The following is a 17,081-nucleotide window of genomic DNA, read 5'->3' as shown; positions in this document are numbered from 1 at the left end:
TCAATTTCCAGCAACCACATGGTGGCTCACAACCATGTGTAATGAGATCTGGTGCCCTTTCCTGGCCTGCAGTCATACATGCTGTATACATAATAAATAAATAAATCTTTAAAATAAAAAAGTTTTTTTAAAAAAAGAAATCTAACTAAACAGGAGCTAGAGAGCAAGTCAGCAAGCAGAGCTCCTCTGTGGTTCCTGCCTCTGGGTTCCTGCCCTAAATTCTGTCAATGATAGATTGCAACCTGGTTATATTAGCCAAATAAACTCTTTTCTCCTTTAAGTTGCCTTTGGTCAGAATGAAACTAGAACAGAATATATGGTCATCATCCAATTATGCTTGTATGCTCCTAATATTATGAGTAATACTGTGAACAGATACAGCTGAAGGATCATGGAATGTGTTGACTTTGGCCAGCTTCGAGTCAACGCCTTGTGAATCCAGAGATGCTCACAGACAGTATCAGGGAACTTCTCCAGTAAACTCCAGTGAGTGCTGAATGACAGATACAGACAGCAGCGAGCCTTTGCTCTTGTGCTGAGCAAGGATTACAGTGGTCACCCTCCTCTATCATTTCCTCTCCCCCAGGGAAGCTCTGGTGGATGAAGAGCTGACATGGGAAAAGTCTTGGGTTTCAGGGAGGCAGGAGGAATAAGCAAGTGACAAAGAAAAATTTCTGCATGAACTACATGGGACCGTTGCATTGAAATCACACAGCCAAATTAATCTTCCTTGAAAGATGTATGATGAAGACGAAAGCTCCTGAACACAGGAATGTTTCCTGCAGTTGAATGTGGATGAGCAAAGAGCTGCCACACGGGTGGAGCCACACGGGTGGGTTTCCAGTACCAACTGGAACTCTTTTCCCTGAAGATCTAAAACAGGTCTCTGAAAACCCTCAACAAGCAGCTGAGCACCTATTGCTCCTCATTTTACTAACTGTGGTACCCAGGAGGTGTTTAATGCTTGTTGAGTCGTACTGAGCAAAGCAAGTAATACTTGAGAGGACATGGAGTGTTTGGGTGTATTCTTTAGCACTACATGTCCTCCAAGTCCCCTGGTTTTTGATATTATCACTTCCTATGAACATCTGCATGCCAACCTATGGCAGTCAAACTCTTGGGAGTTTTGTGGCTTCTGCAGGAAACAACTGTGGACTTTAGAATTGTGTATATGGGAAGAGCAGGCTGGCTCGTCTGTCCCAGGGGTCCCCTGTGAGTAGAGCAGATTAGTTCCAATGCCCAGGAGGTACAACGTCTATTCTGATGACTTAGAAACTTACTCTGTGGCTGGTAGTTGAGTCACAGATAGTAGAAGATGTCAGATAACTGACCTTCAGAAAGTCAAGTGCTTTAGACCTTAAGCCTCACACCAGTGGGCTCTCTTTAAAGGATGCACTCACAGGTGGATAAACACCCAACATAGCAACTACTGGTTCTTTAACGTGTAAAGCATGGGTCTACATATGGTACATAAACAGGTATACAACATGTCTGTGGTATTGTAATGTCAGGATGAGAAAAGTCTAGGGAGAAATTTTTATTCCTTAGGGTATAATGATTGGGTGGGTGGGGGACATTGAGAAACACTGCAATGTTTCAGGGAAGCAAGATACTCCAGTGAAAATAAACACATTGGCACTTAGTCCCTCCCCTTTTCAGTCTGGCCTATGATGACATACATGGGGCCAATGCCCTCTGTTAAATCATCTAGGATGCTTCAAACCTACAAGGAGTTCGTTTTCATGCAAAGGAGGAAGAATGTTTTTAAAAGTAAGATGGAATTTCCATCAAAATCAGGACATTCTCATTTTAATGTCTGACTATAGATAGCCTTAACTGTGGAAAAAAAAAATCAATTTTATCATTACATATTATAGGGGGGGTCACAACTCTTGTGGCATGGGACAGAACTCAGAGGGTTCAGAAGAGTTCCGACGGACAGCAGAGCCACATGAGCTGAGAAACTTCTAGCTTTCCTAGTCAAGGGACCATGGGTCTCCATGTGAAAAACAGACCCAATATTCACAGGCTATATGTAAGGAAAATAATGAATAAAATAACTTTTAGGCGGGCTGGATCTCTAAGAAGGGGGCATGCTAGGTTGAGTGTCTACATTACAACCCCATTTCTTCAAGGTGCCTTGGCAGATCATGACTATCTTTAGTGTATATGCAAATTAAAAACTCTTACACATCCCTCTTGAATTTATTTTTTTCTCTTAAGCATTAGAGTCTTAGGAAAAAATGACTTCAAAGTTCCTAAGGGCATAAGAGTCCAGTTCAGAGAAATTAACGCATTTTTTCCAAGCTAAGGAAACAAAGCCCAGATGGTCCTTACAGATGTTGCTCTATCTGGGGAGGAGACGAAGCTGTTTCCACAGCACTCTGTGACCTGATGGCATAGGGTCCAGCCATGCCAGGGGGTGGTGAGTGGCTACATTCCACTTTTAGGAGTCTCATTTGATTTTATGTTAGGGAGATGGTTACTGTATCAACTTAGAGGCAATTTCAGACTCTTCTTTGATAACAGAGGTATAAAACAAAATAAAAATTTTGATCATTTGAACCAATGTAGGGATTCTGCTCATGGCATTCCAGAAGAGGACAAGCAACTGTAGAGTGTATTAAGCAGACTCATTGAGTCCCTTGGGAGAGGGACTGCAAATGAAAACCCCATTGATCACCTGACTTTCCTGCTCTGGGGAAGCAATGGTGACATTTTGGGTCTGTTTGAATTAGAGTCAGCATCACCAAAACAAAACAAAAAAACCCAAAACAATAAAACAACCAAAAAAATCTGCTAATGTCTTTCACCCATCCCCATCCCCCAGCAGTCCTTACGCAGAAGGCCATGAGTCCTTCTGGGAAATAGGTTAACAATACTATTTTTGAACTGATATTCTGCCTCAAGGAGACTTGGCCTGTCCTCCATTAAAAGGTCCTGTGGGTTTTTCAATAGACTCCATCATGGGAATACAGGGACCTGGATTGTTTTCATGATTCAAGTTAGATCTCTCTCTTAAATTTTTTTCTTACATTTATTTATTCATTTACGTGTGTGTGTGTGTGTGTGTGTGTGTGTGTGTGTGTGTGCTCAAGAGAGAAATAACTACCAGCCAGCTTCACATATGGGAATATCAGGAACACTTGGCCAACTCCATCAGTCTCTGATTCACACTATTTCAGAATCAGCTATCAGATGCAGCCACACCCATCTGCCCGTGGTGATTAAGAGCTGATACCAGTCAAGGCAAGTCTGACCTTGCATTTTCCAGTTCCTGCCTCCTCTCTCTCCACCTTTTGGTCTGTCTCTTTGGAAAAACGTCTGCTAACAATGGAGAGCATAAAAAAAGAGAATTGATATTTATTGTGAAGAAATAGTTTTCTATGGATCAACAGGACAAAAAGGATCTGATTTACACACCCAATTCCAGAGTCTACAAAACATGTTTGCTCTCTGGATTTTGTTTGGCAACACTGTCCAATTTTGTTGGAGACAGCACCTGGTGACTGGAAACTAGTGATATGCTTGTTTAGATATGATGTGTTTGTTTACACTAAAAACTGAAAAGTATTCAAATCTTTCCAGAAATTCAAAGGGAATGGCTTCAGGTGCATACTTACAGCAAAGGCAGGCAGGCTTGACAAGCAAAAGGAGGTGAGGACTTACATTGCTTTGCTCTGTTCTCGTCCATGTTGGCCGCATCGATGGCTTGCTGTATCTCATCCAGCCAGAGAACTTTAGACACACTCTCAGGATCCTGGAACAGGGACACAGAATCATACAGTGAGTGCTGATGGAACAGCATCAACACTGCTCTTCAGGAGTCATTTTATTATCACCACCTAGTTCTTATTCAGCAAGCACCAGGCAGCACAAACCAGCAACAGGCAGGCCACATCAGCCCCTAGATCAGTGGTTCTCAACCTGTGGGTCGTGACCCCTTTGGGGGTTGCACATCAGCTATTTACATTATGATTCATAATGGTAGCAAAATTAGAGTTAGGAAGTAGCAACGAAACAATTTTATGGTTGGAGGTCACCATGGCACGAGGAACTGTATGAAAGGGTTGCGGCATCAGGGAGGCTGAGGACCACTGCCCTGGCTGGACAGCTGTGCTGCTGTCTGAGGAGGCTTCATTCCTGCCAATCTGGTCTGTACCATAGTCGTTCTCCAGTGAGAACTCCCAGTCATTTAAAAATGGATGTCTCATCACCTCCTTCCTGTTTAACTTTAGAAAGAAGCACAAGCTCTCTCCTCAGGACTGTGGATTCGGGTCCAGTGACCGGGGCCTTGCCTGACTCCCTAGCTTCTTATTCCCTTCTCTTGGACCTCACAGCATCCTCCTTCAGGCCGCAGCACTCTACCCTAGCTGGCTACTACCATGTCTCAGAACTCATAACTCAAATGCCACCTCTATTAAAAAGCCATCCATGGCTAGGTAGTTAAAGCATTCAGGAACCATGGTTGGCACACTAAGTGCCAAGTTGTCCCAGGGTGCCAGGGGATGTTTTAAATTTGAGGGAAAGAGTTGACACCCAAGGTTTGCCAGACACCCAGACAAAAACAGACACAAAAATACGGTAACTGGTCTGAAGGAGCGAAGAAGAATCTCTTGGCGCAGCCAGAACCATCAGAATGCACCGCACTCAAGGTGATAGCAGCTGCGGCACGTGGGGGAGAAGTAGCCGGGAGGGGCTGGTATGCAGGAGAAAAACTCAGTAGTTAACAATGGGCTTCAGAAAGAAGGGGCAGCAGCAGGGATTAGGATGACTTTTAGTGGTTTATGTTCGGGTGAATTCTGATTTTGCTACCAACACAGTGCTGGCAGATATTAAAGGAGACTTCAAGTCAATTTCAAGAGTAGACATTAAATACTTTAAGGAAAGATTTAGAATTCCACTTCTAAAAAAAAATCTATTTATTTAATGTACATTAGGCTTTGCCTGCATGCATGCCTGTATAAAGAAGGGTGTCAGATCCCCTGGAACTGGAGTTACAGACAGTTGTGAACTGCCATGTGGATGCTGGGAATTGAACCTGGGTCCTTTGGAAGAGCAGCCAGTGCTCCTAACCACTGAGCCATCTCTCCAGCCCCAGAATTCCACTTTTAAAAAGACTGACTTTATTTCTAATTATGTGTACACGTGTGTCTGTATGTATGAGCACATGAGTGCAACTGTCCTGAGAATCCAGAGGGCAATTGGTCCTGGAGCTGGATATAGGCAGTTGTGAGCTCCCTGACATGCATGCTGGGAACTGAACTCAGGTCTTCTGTAAGATCAGCGTGCACTCAGAACTGCTGAACCACCTCTCCAGCCTCTGGAATTCCACTGTTAGAACGTGAGTGCTCATTTACGTGTGTAGGGATAAGTGTTGTGCTCTAAACCTGGAATCAGGATGCCTGGGAGAGGCTGTGGAGATAACTCGGCTGGCGAGCACAGGGACCTGAGTTTGATTCCCTGGGACCCACTAAAAAGAGAAAAGCCAGGAGTAGTGTGCTATTCTAATTTCAACACTGGAGAGGTAGAGACAGGAGGATCCCTAGGGCTCACTGACCAGTTAGCCTCACTGAAATGACAAGTTTCAGGCCAGTGAGAGACCCTGCCCCCCCCCCCCAAAAAAAAAAGGTGGACAGCATCCAAGAAATGACACCTGATGCTGTCCTGTGGCCCCATATACATTTGCATGTCTATACACACACACACACACACACACACACACACACACACACACACACACACACCTATTAGCCCAGTGCACCCCCTCCATGTATACACACACATATGAACACACGTGTATATGCTCACACATCCATGCATATCTGTGGTACATGGAAAGAATCAACTCTGGCATTGGGAGTCCTTTAGGGTAAACTTCACTCAGAGCTCAGGAAGTACTGAGTCTGGAGGGAGAAATGACACTCCCCAGCTTCCCCCAGGAGCTTTGTGAGATAACGTGTGTGGTGAGGGTTCCACACCAGACACACGCTTCCTCCTCCTGCGTTATTGGGAGCAGACACAGCACTCGAGAAAATTCAGGAGGCCTGCTTCCTGAGTCATCTCCAGCTACAGTGGCCATGTGGGAACCATCACCAAGCAGCTTAGTAATTTCTTAGGAAATGAAACTTTGGAAGAGGTTCAAGCAAAAACAAAGAATGAGAGGCTTGAAGAAGAAAGGGAGACAGGAAAGCAGGATTTAAATAATTATTTACAGTGTGTGTGTGTGTATGTGTGTGTGTGTGTGTGTGTGTGTGTGTGTGTGTGTGTGAATGTGTGAATGTCCCACGGCATGTATGTGGGGGTCAGAGGACAATTTTGTGGAGTTGGTTCTCTCTTTCCACCTTTAATCTTGTTTCAAGGGTTAAACCCAGGTCACCGGGCTCGAGGAGCAAGCAAATGCCTTTACCCTCTGTGCCTTCTCATGAGCCCTAGGATTTTTTTTTTCTTTCTATTTTTAAACCGGAAGAAACCCCACCCTCCCCAGGAATAATTTAAAAATCAACTACACAAGATTCCTCCCATCTCAGTCATCTTCTCCTGAAGAACATGTGGCGTCACTGTAGGAGATGGACCACACACACTCTTGCCTGGATAAGAAGATGGTGACCAGTCCACACTGAAGATTAGTCTCAGTATTAGTCTCAGAAGGCAAACTGGAGTCAGACTTTGCAAAACCAAACAAATTTAAGTCAACAGTTTCGAGACCACGATGGACTGAAATAAAGTTCAACCCAAAACCAAAAGTGAAAACAAAAATGTACGGATGTGAAGTCTCCCTGTTAGACGCTCACCAGAAGACTGGGAATAGTGCCGTGGTGGCCAGGCCTTCACCTAGCTGGACAGCCAGGCCTCATGAGCTAAGAGCAGATGAAATGACCAACAACGAAGCTTCAGGCAAATCAAACCATAACTTGCTGAACTTGGGTGATGCCAAGAAAGTTTAAAACAATTTTCTGGGTTTACGTTGCTACAGTATTAGAACGTTCTACCTTGGTTTATGGTGCCACAGATCATACAGTTGAAGTGTTAATCTGATCTTTGGAAATGACTTTAAATGACTTTGGAAATAAATTTAATCAGCATGCTAAAAGTTAATATAGACCTCTCTATTGTTTCCTAGTTACCACTTCTTCTGCCTTTAAAAGTCTCATGCAAAGTTTGAATTTTCTGATTCTTGCTGCATTTTAGAGGTTGAGTTGTCTGACTTGGAATTTAATCATATATTGTTCATTAAGGGCAAACATTAGCATCAAGTTTTCTTTTTTTATAGTTTGTTAAATAAACTTAACACTAGTAAACATGACGGCTAAGACATAAATGTGATATGTATATGTGTGTGTGTGTGTGTGTGTGTGTGTGTGTATGAAATTTAAAATGCTTATTATATAGACCTGTTCATCAAGATTCATGGAATAAAGCAAATTCTTGTACTTCTGTATTTTATTATGCTTTTAGTTCAATCAAATAGAGTTGCTTGTACTTCAGTACTTTATTATGATTTTTGTTCAATTCAGATAGAGTTGTTTGCCATGAGTCTGCCCTGTAACCTGACTCCACAGTTATTAAAATGGCTTAGAACACACTGATCTATGATAAAGGAACCCGCCTTCCAGAAACAACTAAACTAAGTTCTGGACAAGTACCAAGGTAGGCAGAGAACCTTCTTCTCTTCCCCTCTGAAACAGGGTCTCACTATGTTCCTGAGGCTGGGCTCAAACTCACAATGTAGCCAGGGTTGGTTTTCAGCTCACCATGGTCCTCTTGCTGAAGTCTGTCAATTGCTGGGGTTATAAACGTGCACTATGAATCAGCAATCTAACACCTCTATTACAAGTTCAACATCTTAAATATTTGCCAGGACTGAGGAGGTAAGTCTGTTGGTAGAGTCCTTGCCTAGCATGTATGAAGCTCTGGGTTCAGTCTCCAGCACTCCAGAAGCCAGGCATGCATGTGATCCGAGAGGCAGAAGGACAAGGAGGTCCGGGAGTTCAAGTCAATTTTCAGCTACATCTAGAGTTCAAGGCCAGTCTAGGCTATATGAAACCCTGTCTCAAAGAATTAAAAAAAAAAAAAAAGGAAAGGGGAGTGGTGTGTGTTTGCTTTTCATGTTAATTTAGTTTATAATCATGTTATCAGTTTAGGAACTAAATTTTGAAATAGAATAAAAGAAAGTACAATTCCATTTTGATTTTTGCAAAAAAAATTGCATATTATATTCTGATCACACTTTCTCTTCTCAACTCCTCCCAGGTCCCTCCCACCTGCCCAATTCACCTTTCTCTCTATATTTAAACAAACAACAACAAAAAAAATAGAAACACACACACACACACACACACAAACAAACACAAAAACTGGAACCAAAATATACAAGCAAAAGGCCAATAAGACAAGAAAAAAAATGCTTCAACAAAGCGATATGAGAAAAAAAGTCCACAAACCTACCATTGACTTCCCTTTGTGTTAGCCAACCACTCCTGGGCATGGGGCCTACCTTGCCACGTGGTTAAATACACTACCCAGTGAGATTCCATCAGAGGGAATTAATTTTTCCTTGGCCAGTAGAAATCAATTGCAGATGGCTTCTTGGTCAGTGGTGGGAGCCTACGTCCACTTCCCCGTCTTGCTCTGGGACCCTACCTGGCTTGAACCTGTGCAAACCTTGAGTTCATATGTGCCTAAGTCCCGTTTTGTCTGGAAGACTGTTTCCTTGGAGTCGTCCATCCCGTTTGGCTCTATCTTTTTGTCTGCTGTGCTGGATTGATCCCCAAGCCTTGAGGGAAGAGGTTTGATGAAGAAGACATCCTATTTAGGACTGAGTGCCCTGGAATCTCTCTCCCTCAGCACATTGTCCAGTCGTAGGTCTCTGTGCTAGTTCCCATCTGCCGTGAGAAGCCTCTCGGACAGTGGCTGAGCGAGGCACTGATACATAAGTATAATTTCTAACTACTCATGTATTAAATAGAAAGTCTAACTCTGGAGCTCTGTTTTTTGAAATGGGGAAAAAAAACTGAGCTGTGGAACCAAAGCTAATTACTGCTCTGCATCTGTTCTCAGCTCTGTTTTGCAAAGGACTCTGCAGTCTCTGCCATTATTTAAATGCCCTGGGGGAAAATACAGCATCGGTTCTAAATGAAATAATGGCAGGGGGTGAGGAAGGGTTAAAGGGGTAACACACTCCAGAGAGGCTCAGCCTGAGTCACTCATACGGAAACATCAAGTGGCCACATCCTTTCCCTGCAAAGGCAGCACAAGTCCCTGCCCACACAGTGCAGGGTAGACATTTCTCAGGCTTCCACTTGCTGCTGGTACATGGAGCAGAGGGGAACCTGTCTGTGACTCTGCACACTTGATAACGCTCCATAACCGGGTCTCGGGACATCGAGATGAAAGTCCTTATCTTGACTGCTGCTAGGCTGCTGCTTCTGCCGGCCACTTTTTGCCAAAGTGGTGAGTCCTCTTCTGGACTTGGGGATGGGGGAGAGGGGGACCGTTCGTGCTGTAGGAGTCAAATGAACCTGCTCCTCTTGTTGTCTCCCAAGAACTGGGAACCCAGCGAACCCAGAGGCAGAGTTTGATCTGGGTTATTAAAAGGGAATCATGGAGGTATCTAAAGTTTGTTGCCAAGTCAAACCTTGTTAAAGATCAATTGTTTTCCACTAGGACTTACACATTTGTGGCAGAGTCGAGACTTTGTGTACAATTAGGTTCGAAAACAATTTTCTTTGTGAGAAGTGTTTGTATTTGTGAGTTTTCCTGATTTAGAAAAGATTGTATTTTTTTCAAGGGATTAAAAATCTTTTTAAATTTATAAATTTTATAATTTCTGTTGAGGCATAGATGGGGAAAAATACTGCCACAAAGGGTCATTTGGTTTCAGCAGCTCATGATGCTAACAGTGTTTCCAAAGTTAAATAGCTTTCTTTTTTTCTTAAGTTTTCAGTACCAGGGAGTTCTCACTCCCCCCCACCTCCCATACATATGTGTGTATGTATATACAAATATATATATGTATATGTATATGGTATGATTATGCCTAATTGGTTATGCATAATTTTAGAAATATGATCTCCCAAATATAATTCCTTCACCTTAAACATGTCTATTTTACCCATCACGATGTGGTAGCTTATAACTTCTTGCTTGCTCTGAAATGAAGCTTTGAGACAGGATTGCATCGGAGCTCACTCTCAGGTCACAGGGCAATCCACAGTGTTAGGAGGGGGATATGAGATGAAACCAAAGTTCAACAGAAGGCAACCCGCTGCAAAGGAATGATGCTTAAGTTGAGGTCCCTGCAGAGTGTTTAAGGGGACCCATGGCAGGGGCTGTCCAAGCAGAGTTTGGACAGGTTCAGGGTTTCTTTGGGAGGGTAAGTAAAAGAGCTGAGCCACAGCTGAAAGGAAATGAGTTACATGAGAGGGTTCCTTCCTGATGCCAGTAACGACTGGGAGGAGTGAAAAGTGAGCCCTTAAGGAGACTCAGGCCGTGGATTCATTCACCCACGGCCATGGGGAGATGTGACGGGAAAATATGTCACCAGGAAGCAGAGGGCCGTTCTCCCTGGATTAGACTCTGAAGGCTTCTCTCAAGCTGAGAGCATTTCAGAAACATTACACCAAACAAAACCCAAAGAATCCTTGTCATTTCTTTATGAGTAAAACTGAACAAGGAGCATTATTCTTGGGGTTCTGGGTAACAGAAGGCCTAGATAGGGCCAGACCTGAGATCTCACAGAAATAGTCTCTGCCCAGCATGTTTGTAGACACCGAGCCTTGCTCAACCACAGGATTCGTCTGAAAACTGACCAACATGTGGTTTCATCAGGTTTCTCACCAGACCTTGGAGGGAAGATATTTGTACACGCCATTCTGCCCAACTTGCCAAAGCACTTGTTTTGAGTGATGTCTTGACTTTTCCCAAATGTAAATGTGCAGAAGGATTTGAGTGACTGAGCTCAAATGTCACAAGACATTTCTCTAACGCTCACATCTTTTTTTAAAGATTTATTTATTTATTTATTTATTATGTATACACTGTTCTGTCTGCATGTATGTCTGCATGCCAGAAGAGGGCACCAGATCTCATTACAGATGGCTGTGAGCCACCATGTGGTTACTAGGAATTGAACTCAGGACCTCTGGAACAACAGCCAGTGTTCCTAACCTCTGAACCATCTCTCCAGCCCTAATGCTCCCATCTTAACTTAGATCCATGGAACGCTACCCTCCAAATGATCCTTTCCTTGAACGACACCGAGTCATCTTCATACAGCAGTTTTCCTAGTGTCACTGACCCCACCTGATATGCTGAATTCAGCCTGTACAGGCTCCGAGGTCTATTGGAGTTTACACTTGGAAGCAAAGGCTAGAGATCAGGGAGAGAACCTGGCTCTGAATGAAGACAGTCCACTGAACATCATCCTTGAGTATTTAAAATGGATGATTCAGGCGTTGTGTCCGGACCTCAGTGGTCGGGACTAGCATTTCAGATTGGAATGTACGAGGTTTAAATTGGCATTGGAGGAACTTAATAACATGAACATGGTAAGTCACACCAAGTATCTGTAGCACGTAGCTGGTATGCGTCTTTTTTTTCTTTTTTGGTTTTTTGAGACAGGGTTTTTCTGGGTAGTCCTGGCTGTCCTGGAACTTACTATATAGACCAGGCTGGCCTCAAACTCAAAGAGATCTGCCTGCCTCTATCTCCCAAGTGCTGGGATTAAAGGCGTGTTCCACCACCGCCTGGCTATGTTTCTTTCATTTTAAAAAACTCATTTTTAACTCTTCAGGTCACCACAGTAATTTCATCTTTTGATTTTTTCTGTCTTCTCTCCTCTTAAAATTTGGCACTTCTCCTAAAGCTGTCCTTGCATTCCCTCTCCCTGTATCTCTCTAGGCCATCTCTCCACTCTCCTCATTTAACTACGGACTCTTTGAAGACTAAGGCATTCACACCTCTCATTTGCTCTTGGCCTTTGGGAATGCCACATCCAGTTTTCCACCTGCCCGCCCAACATTTTACAGACTAACTTTCCATCAGCTGTCCCAGTTCCGTCACACCACAATCTGAGCTTTTAGCCAGATGTGGTGGCACACACACTTGGAATTCCAGTACCTGGAAGACAAGGCAGGAAGACAAGGCCAGCCTGGCTTACAGGGAGACCCTGTCTCAACAAGCCAAACCAACCAACCTCCTATAAACCTGAGATTTGAATTCCTTTCCCACTTTCTCCCCTTCACTCTTGCCTGATCCCAGTTATAAACAGCATCCTCTTCCTCCAAGTCATTCGGAAGTGGAAACCTCCAGTTCCGCTGCCCGCAGACCTTCCTCTACAACCCATCAGATGAAATGTCCCTCAGGGGCCAGCTTAACTTCGTGTTCCCATCTTCACCTTTCTACAACCTTGCCTCTAGTTCAATGGCTCACCCATCTTAGATCTGAGCAATTTGGACAGCAGTCCCCACATGAGGTCCCCTTGCCTTCACAATCTTCTGCCACCAAACTCACTTTAAACAGAAGTCAAAATCATGGCTACATTAGTTTCCTGTGCAGGCGATAATAAATGTTCACATAGTGACTGCTTTAGATGACACAGGCTTACCATCTGATTCCCCTGGAGGTTAAAATTCTTAAAATCAAGGTGTTGTTAGGGGTATGTTCATATGGATGCTCCAGGAGGGAATCTGCCTTCTTGCCTTCCACACTGCCTCAAGACACTGTTCCTTGGCTCCTGGATCCCTTTTCACTCTCAGAGGCAATAGAATAGCACTTCCAGCCTGACTCTGATCCTCTTCCGCCATATGTATAAGGACTTGTAAAACTGCATTTGGACCCGATGGCCAATCTAGGGTTCTGCTCTCATCTCCTGATAGCTAACTAAATCACTCCTTTGCCATGTGAGGTAACATATCCTAGGTTCTAGGAGCTGGCAGGTGGAATCACGGGTTGGGTGGAATGTTATTCTATCTACCACAGTAGTAAATCCTCTGCAAATTCTGTGTGCAGAGGGTGGAGGTGGAGGTCAGTGGTAGAGCAGCTGCCTAGCACTGAAAAGTCCTGTGTTCAATTGCCAACAAAGGGGAGAAGACTTCTGTGTGCAACCCCAGAACATACAACTAGATCATGGCTCCAGAAGACAGTTTAGAGTCCCTTCGGGAATGAACTGTGTGACTTATTTTTCAAATTCATCTCTTAGATGTATCAAATTAGCACAAGACAGGACATGTCCATGCACCTTCTCCTCTGGTCTAGGAATTACTTGTAGATGGCAGTGGAGTTGAAAACTGCCATGTAAGTGTGCAACTGACATTTTCAGAATCAACTGACTGGTCATTCCCAGATTCATTCTCAGCCATCACCGTGGGTCAGAATCTTCCTCATGTATTAAGTTCTATCTCTGTAGCTTGCTCACCTTTGCTCAAGCTTATCTTTTCAGTGACAGTTTTCTTGAATACTCAACTTGGCTAATTATCTCCTGAATATATATAGTTTGTAGGCAATAAAACATTTCCCTATAATGTTCCATTGTGCTGTTTTGTTTCATCTAGGACAGTGGTTCTCAACCTTCCTAATGGTGTGAGTCTTTAATCCAGCTCTTCAGGTTGTGGTGACCCCCAACCATCAAATTATTTCCATTGCTACTTCATAACTATAATTTGCTACTGTTATGAATTGTAATGTAAATACTTTTGGAGACAGGGGTTTGGCTGAGGGGTCACGACCCACAGGTTGAGAACCATTGATTTAGCACTATTATGAAGTCCTGACATGCAGGGGAGTGTCATCTAGTTGTTCTCACAGGAAAGCACAGTATGGGGCATATCGTACATATTATATGCATGCCTGTGGGTTGCATCATCTATAGTGATTTAAAAAAAAAAAAATGACCCCAAGTTCTATAACTACAAAGATCACGTAGCATCAAACATTTCATTTTATTATCCAAACCACAGGCAGGACTTGGTAACAAATCATATGATGATATTTCCTTTCAATTACAGGCACGAAAAATATTTCCGAGAACTCAGGACAGGCAACCTTAAGTATTAAGACCTTCAATGGAGCTCCCTCCAATACCTTTGAAGAGTTCCCGCTTTCTGACATAGAGGATTGGACAGGGGCCACCACGACTGTGAAAATGAAATGTCCTGAAGAAAGCATTTCAACTCTCCATGTGAATAACGCTACCATGGGATACCTGAGAAGCTCCTTAAGTACCAAACTGATACCTTCCATCTACATCCTGGTGTTTGTGGTCGGTGTGCCAGCGAACATTGTGACCCTGTGGAAACTCTCCTCAAGGACCAAATCCATCTGTCTGGTCATCTTTCACACCAACCTGGCCATCGCAGATCTCCTTTTCTGTGTCACACTGCCATTTAAGATTGCCTACCACCTCAATGGGAACAACTGGGTCTTTGGAGAGGCCATGTGCCGCATCACCACGCTCATTTTCTACGGCAACATGTACTGTTCCATTCTCATCCTCACCTGCATGGGCATCAACCGATACCTGGCCACTGTCCATCCCTTCACATACCGGAAGCTGCCCAAACGCAACTTCAGTCTGCTCATGTGTGGCCTGGTGTGGGTAATGGTCTTCTTATATATGCTGCCCTTCGCCATCCTGAGGCAGGAGTATCATCTTGTCCAGCCAGAGATCACCACCTGCCATGATGTCCACAACACATGCGAGTCTCCATCTCCCTTCCAGTTCTACTACTTCACCTCCTTAGCGTTCTTTGGATTCCTCCTTCCGTTCGTGGTCATTGTCTACTGTTACACAACTCTCATCCGCAAGCTTAACGCACAGGATCGCAGATGGATGAGGTATATCAAGGCGGTTCTCCTCATCCTTGTGATTTTCACAATCTGCTTTGCTCCTACCAACATTATACTCATAATTCACCACGCCAACTACTACTACAACAACACCGACAGCTTGTACTTTATGTATCTCATCGCTTTGTGCCTGGGGAGCCTGAATAGTTGCCTAGATCCATTCCTTTATTTTGTCATGTCAAAAATTGTAGATCAGCTTACTTCTTAGCCAACATTGGCAAGAGCATCTTAGAGAACAAGGAAAGATATTGCCGAAAATGTACCTGCTGGAGCCGACTTGTGCATGGCAGCAACAGCCCAATTTTGTTTGTTTGTTTTTTTGTTTTGTTTTGTTTGTTTGAGATGGGGGTCTCACTGTGTAGACCAGGCTAGCCCAGAACTCACAGAGATCTGCCTGCCTCTGCCTCTCAAGTTTTGGGATTAAAGGAATGCACAACCAGCTCCATTTTTAAGCTCCTTTGAAATAATGCTTCAAACATCAAATGTCATAAAATTATTAGGATCAAAAAACACTTTGTCAGTATTTTAAGAATGTCTTAATCTTAAGCAAAATAATCATTATTCTCCTTATGACAACGGACACATTTCTAGTTGCCTTCCTGATTCTCCAAGCTTTAAATATCCCCTTCCCTCCTGTGAGTGGCATTGGGAATTGAGTATTACTGGCGGCTCTTTGAGCAGCCATCCTGTCATGGCTGTGTCCCTCACCGGGGCCCTGTCTTCATCCCACGTCTGCCTTAACACGTCCTCATTGCCAGTTGAGCGGCCACAGATCAGGTCAACCCTCCTCGAGTATCTTTCTGAATACATCACGCAAACCCTTCCCTGGACCCCGCACTGCTCCTGAAATGACAAGCCCTAGGGTGGCTTTCATCACCAGCTGCCTAACATGACCTGTGAAGCCACGCCTACCATCAAGTACCGGGCTTGCTCGCTCACCACCAACCCGCCCCTCCTCCCCTTTCCTACTGCCCTCTCCCCGCCCCCAGGAAAGCCCATCCTGGCATCTTTACTTTACTCTGTCCTGCTTTTCAAGTCTTTAAGGATTGTTCTTCTCTTACTCTCAAACAAGAAGTGTCATTTTCCTCATTTGGATTTCATTTTTTTCTTTTTCTTTTCTTTTTTTTTTCAAGACAGAGTTTCTCTGCGTAGTTTTGGTGCCTGTCCTGGATCTCACTCTGTAGACCAGGCTGGCCTCGAACTCACAGAGATCCGCCTGGCTCTGCCTCCCAAGTGCTGGGATTAAAGGCGTGTGCCACCGCTGCCGCCCAGCCTTCATCTGGATTTCTAAACCATTTTCTTATAATTATGGCACTTCCATACACACAAGCCTGCTAAGCTCATTTGCATATGGACATTAGTTCCATAACAATTAAGTTTTCCATGTAGTAAGATCTCTGTACCTGCAAGTTTCACACCTGCAGATTCAAACAACCACAGACCAAAAACACTTGAAAAAATTATATAAGCCAAACATGAACAGACTTTTTTCTTTTCATTATTCCCTAAACAATACAGCACCTTTATGCAGAATAAATGTATTTATTATTACTCTTATACTGCATCTATACTGTATTAAGTATTGCTAAGTGATCCAGGAGTGATGTGAAGTATATGTACAAATACAAATACAGTATTGACAGTATTCCAAATGCCTACAGGGCTTTGGAATCTGTGGCGCTTGGTGTCTGCAGGGGTCCTGGAAGCCACCCAGGGGGGATGATGGAGAAGGTGGTGTCTGTCCTCCCTCCTTTGAGGCTCTTGTGGTCATTCCAGGGCCATGCCCTGTGAGGTCAACTCCATTCTGTGTATAGCATGTAGCTGAATGAAAGACTAACACCCCAAAGCATCTAAACAGCATGGAGACCTATTCAGTCCTTACTGACAAGCCAGTATACCCCATATGACATAAGATGACATCATTTCTGATTAGGCTTGTTTAAAAAAAATAGAAGGAAGTTAAATATACTCAGAAGGTCATTTAGCAATTTAAATAATACCTCCAGCTCCTTCCACCTCAAGTGGTATTGTATTATAAATCTCCAGATTATTCCTGTAGATAAGCCATTTCTCTTCCCTGAGGGATCCAATGGGAGATGGGACATCAGTGGCTAACGGGGGACTGTCACTAGTGACTACAAATGGAGTTGAGAGAACCTCAGAGCGCGCAGCATTGCTGGGTTGAAACTGTCAGTAAGTATAGACATGCGCCTGACGAAACCCTGTTATAATCA

At 43.8% G+C, this 17,081-nt stretch overlaps 2 protein-coding genes across 6 annotated transcripts in view; one reads left to right on the top strand and one right to left on the bottom strand.

Annotated features, from left to right (window-relative positions):
* Positions 1-17,081, bottom strand: part of Iqgap2 (IQ motif containing GTPase activating protein 2) — a 274,968-nt gene that overhangs the window by 63,610 nt on the left and 194,277 nt on the right. For all 4 annotated transcript variants that reach the window (XM_059276313.1, XM_059276314.1, XM_059276316.1 and 1 more), the window contains one exon: positions 3,670-3,760. In XM_059276313.1, coding sequence (XP_059132296.1) covers positions 3,670-3,760 — 91 coding nt within the window. The remainder of the gene's footprint in view (positions 1-3,669; positions 3,761-17,081) is intronic.
* Positions 9,390-15,140, top strand: F2rl2 (coagulation factor II thrombin receptor like 2). 2 transcript variants are annotated; one of them, XM_059276318.1, is made up of 2 exons: positions 9,390-9,450; positions 14,007-15,140. In XM_059276318.1, the coding sequence occupies exons 1-2, from the start codon at positions 9,390-9,392 to the stop codon at positions 15,053-15,055; spliced, it is 1,110 nt and encodes a 369-aa protein (XP_059132301.1). In that variant the 3' UTR covers positions 15,056-15,140. The 2 variants fall into 2 exon arrangements, with proteins under 2 accessions (XP_059132301.1, XP_059132300.1); XM_059276317.1 differs by having other exon boundaries at positions 9,390-9,453.

Source organism: Peromyscus eremicus, chromosome 11, assembly GCF_949786415.1.
Source record: "Peromyscus eremicus chromosome 11, PerEre_H2_v1, whole genome shotgun sequence".
In the NCBI taxonomy this organism is placed as follows: domain Eukaryota; kingdom Metazoa; phylum Chordata; class Mammalia; order Rodentia; family Cricetidae; genus Peromyscus; species Peromyscus eremicus.
The sequence above is the reverse complement of the archived record's forward strand: the minus strand, read 5'-3'. Positions and strand labels throughout refer to the sequence as shown.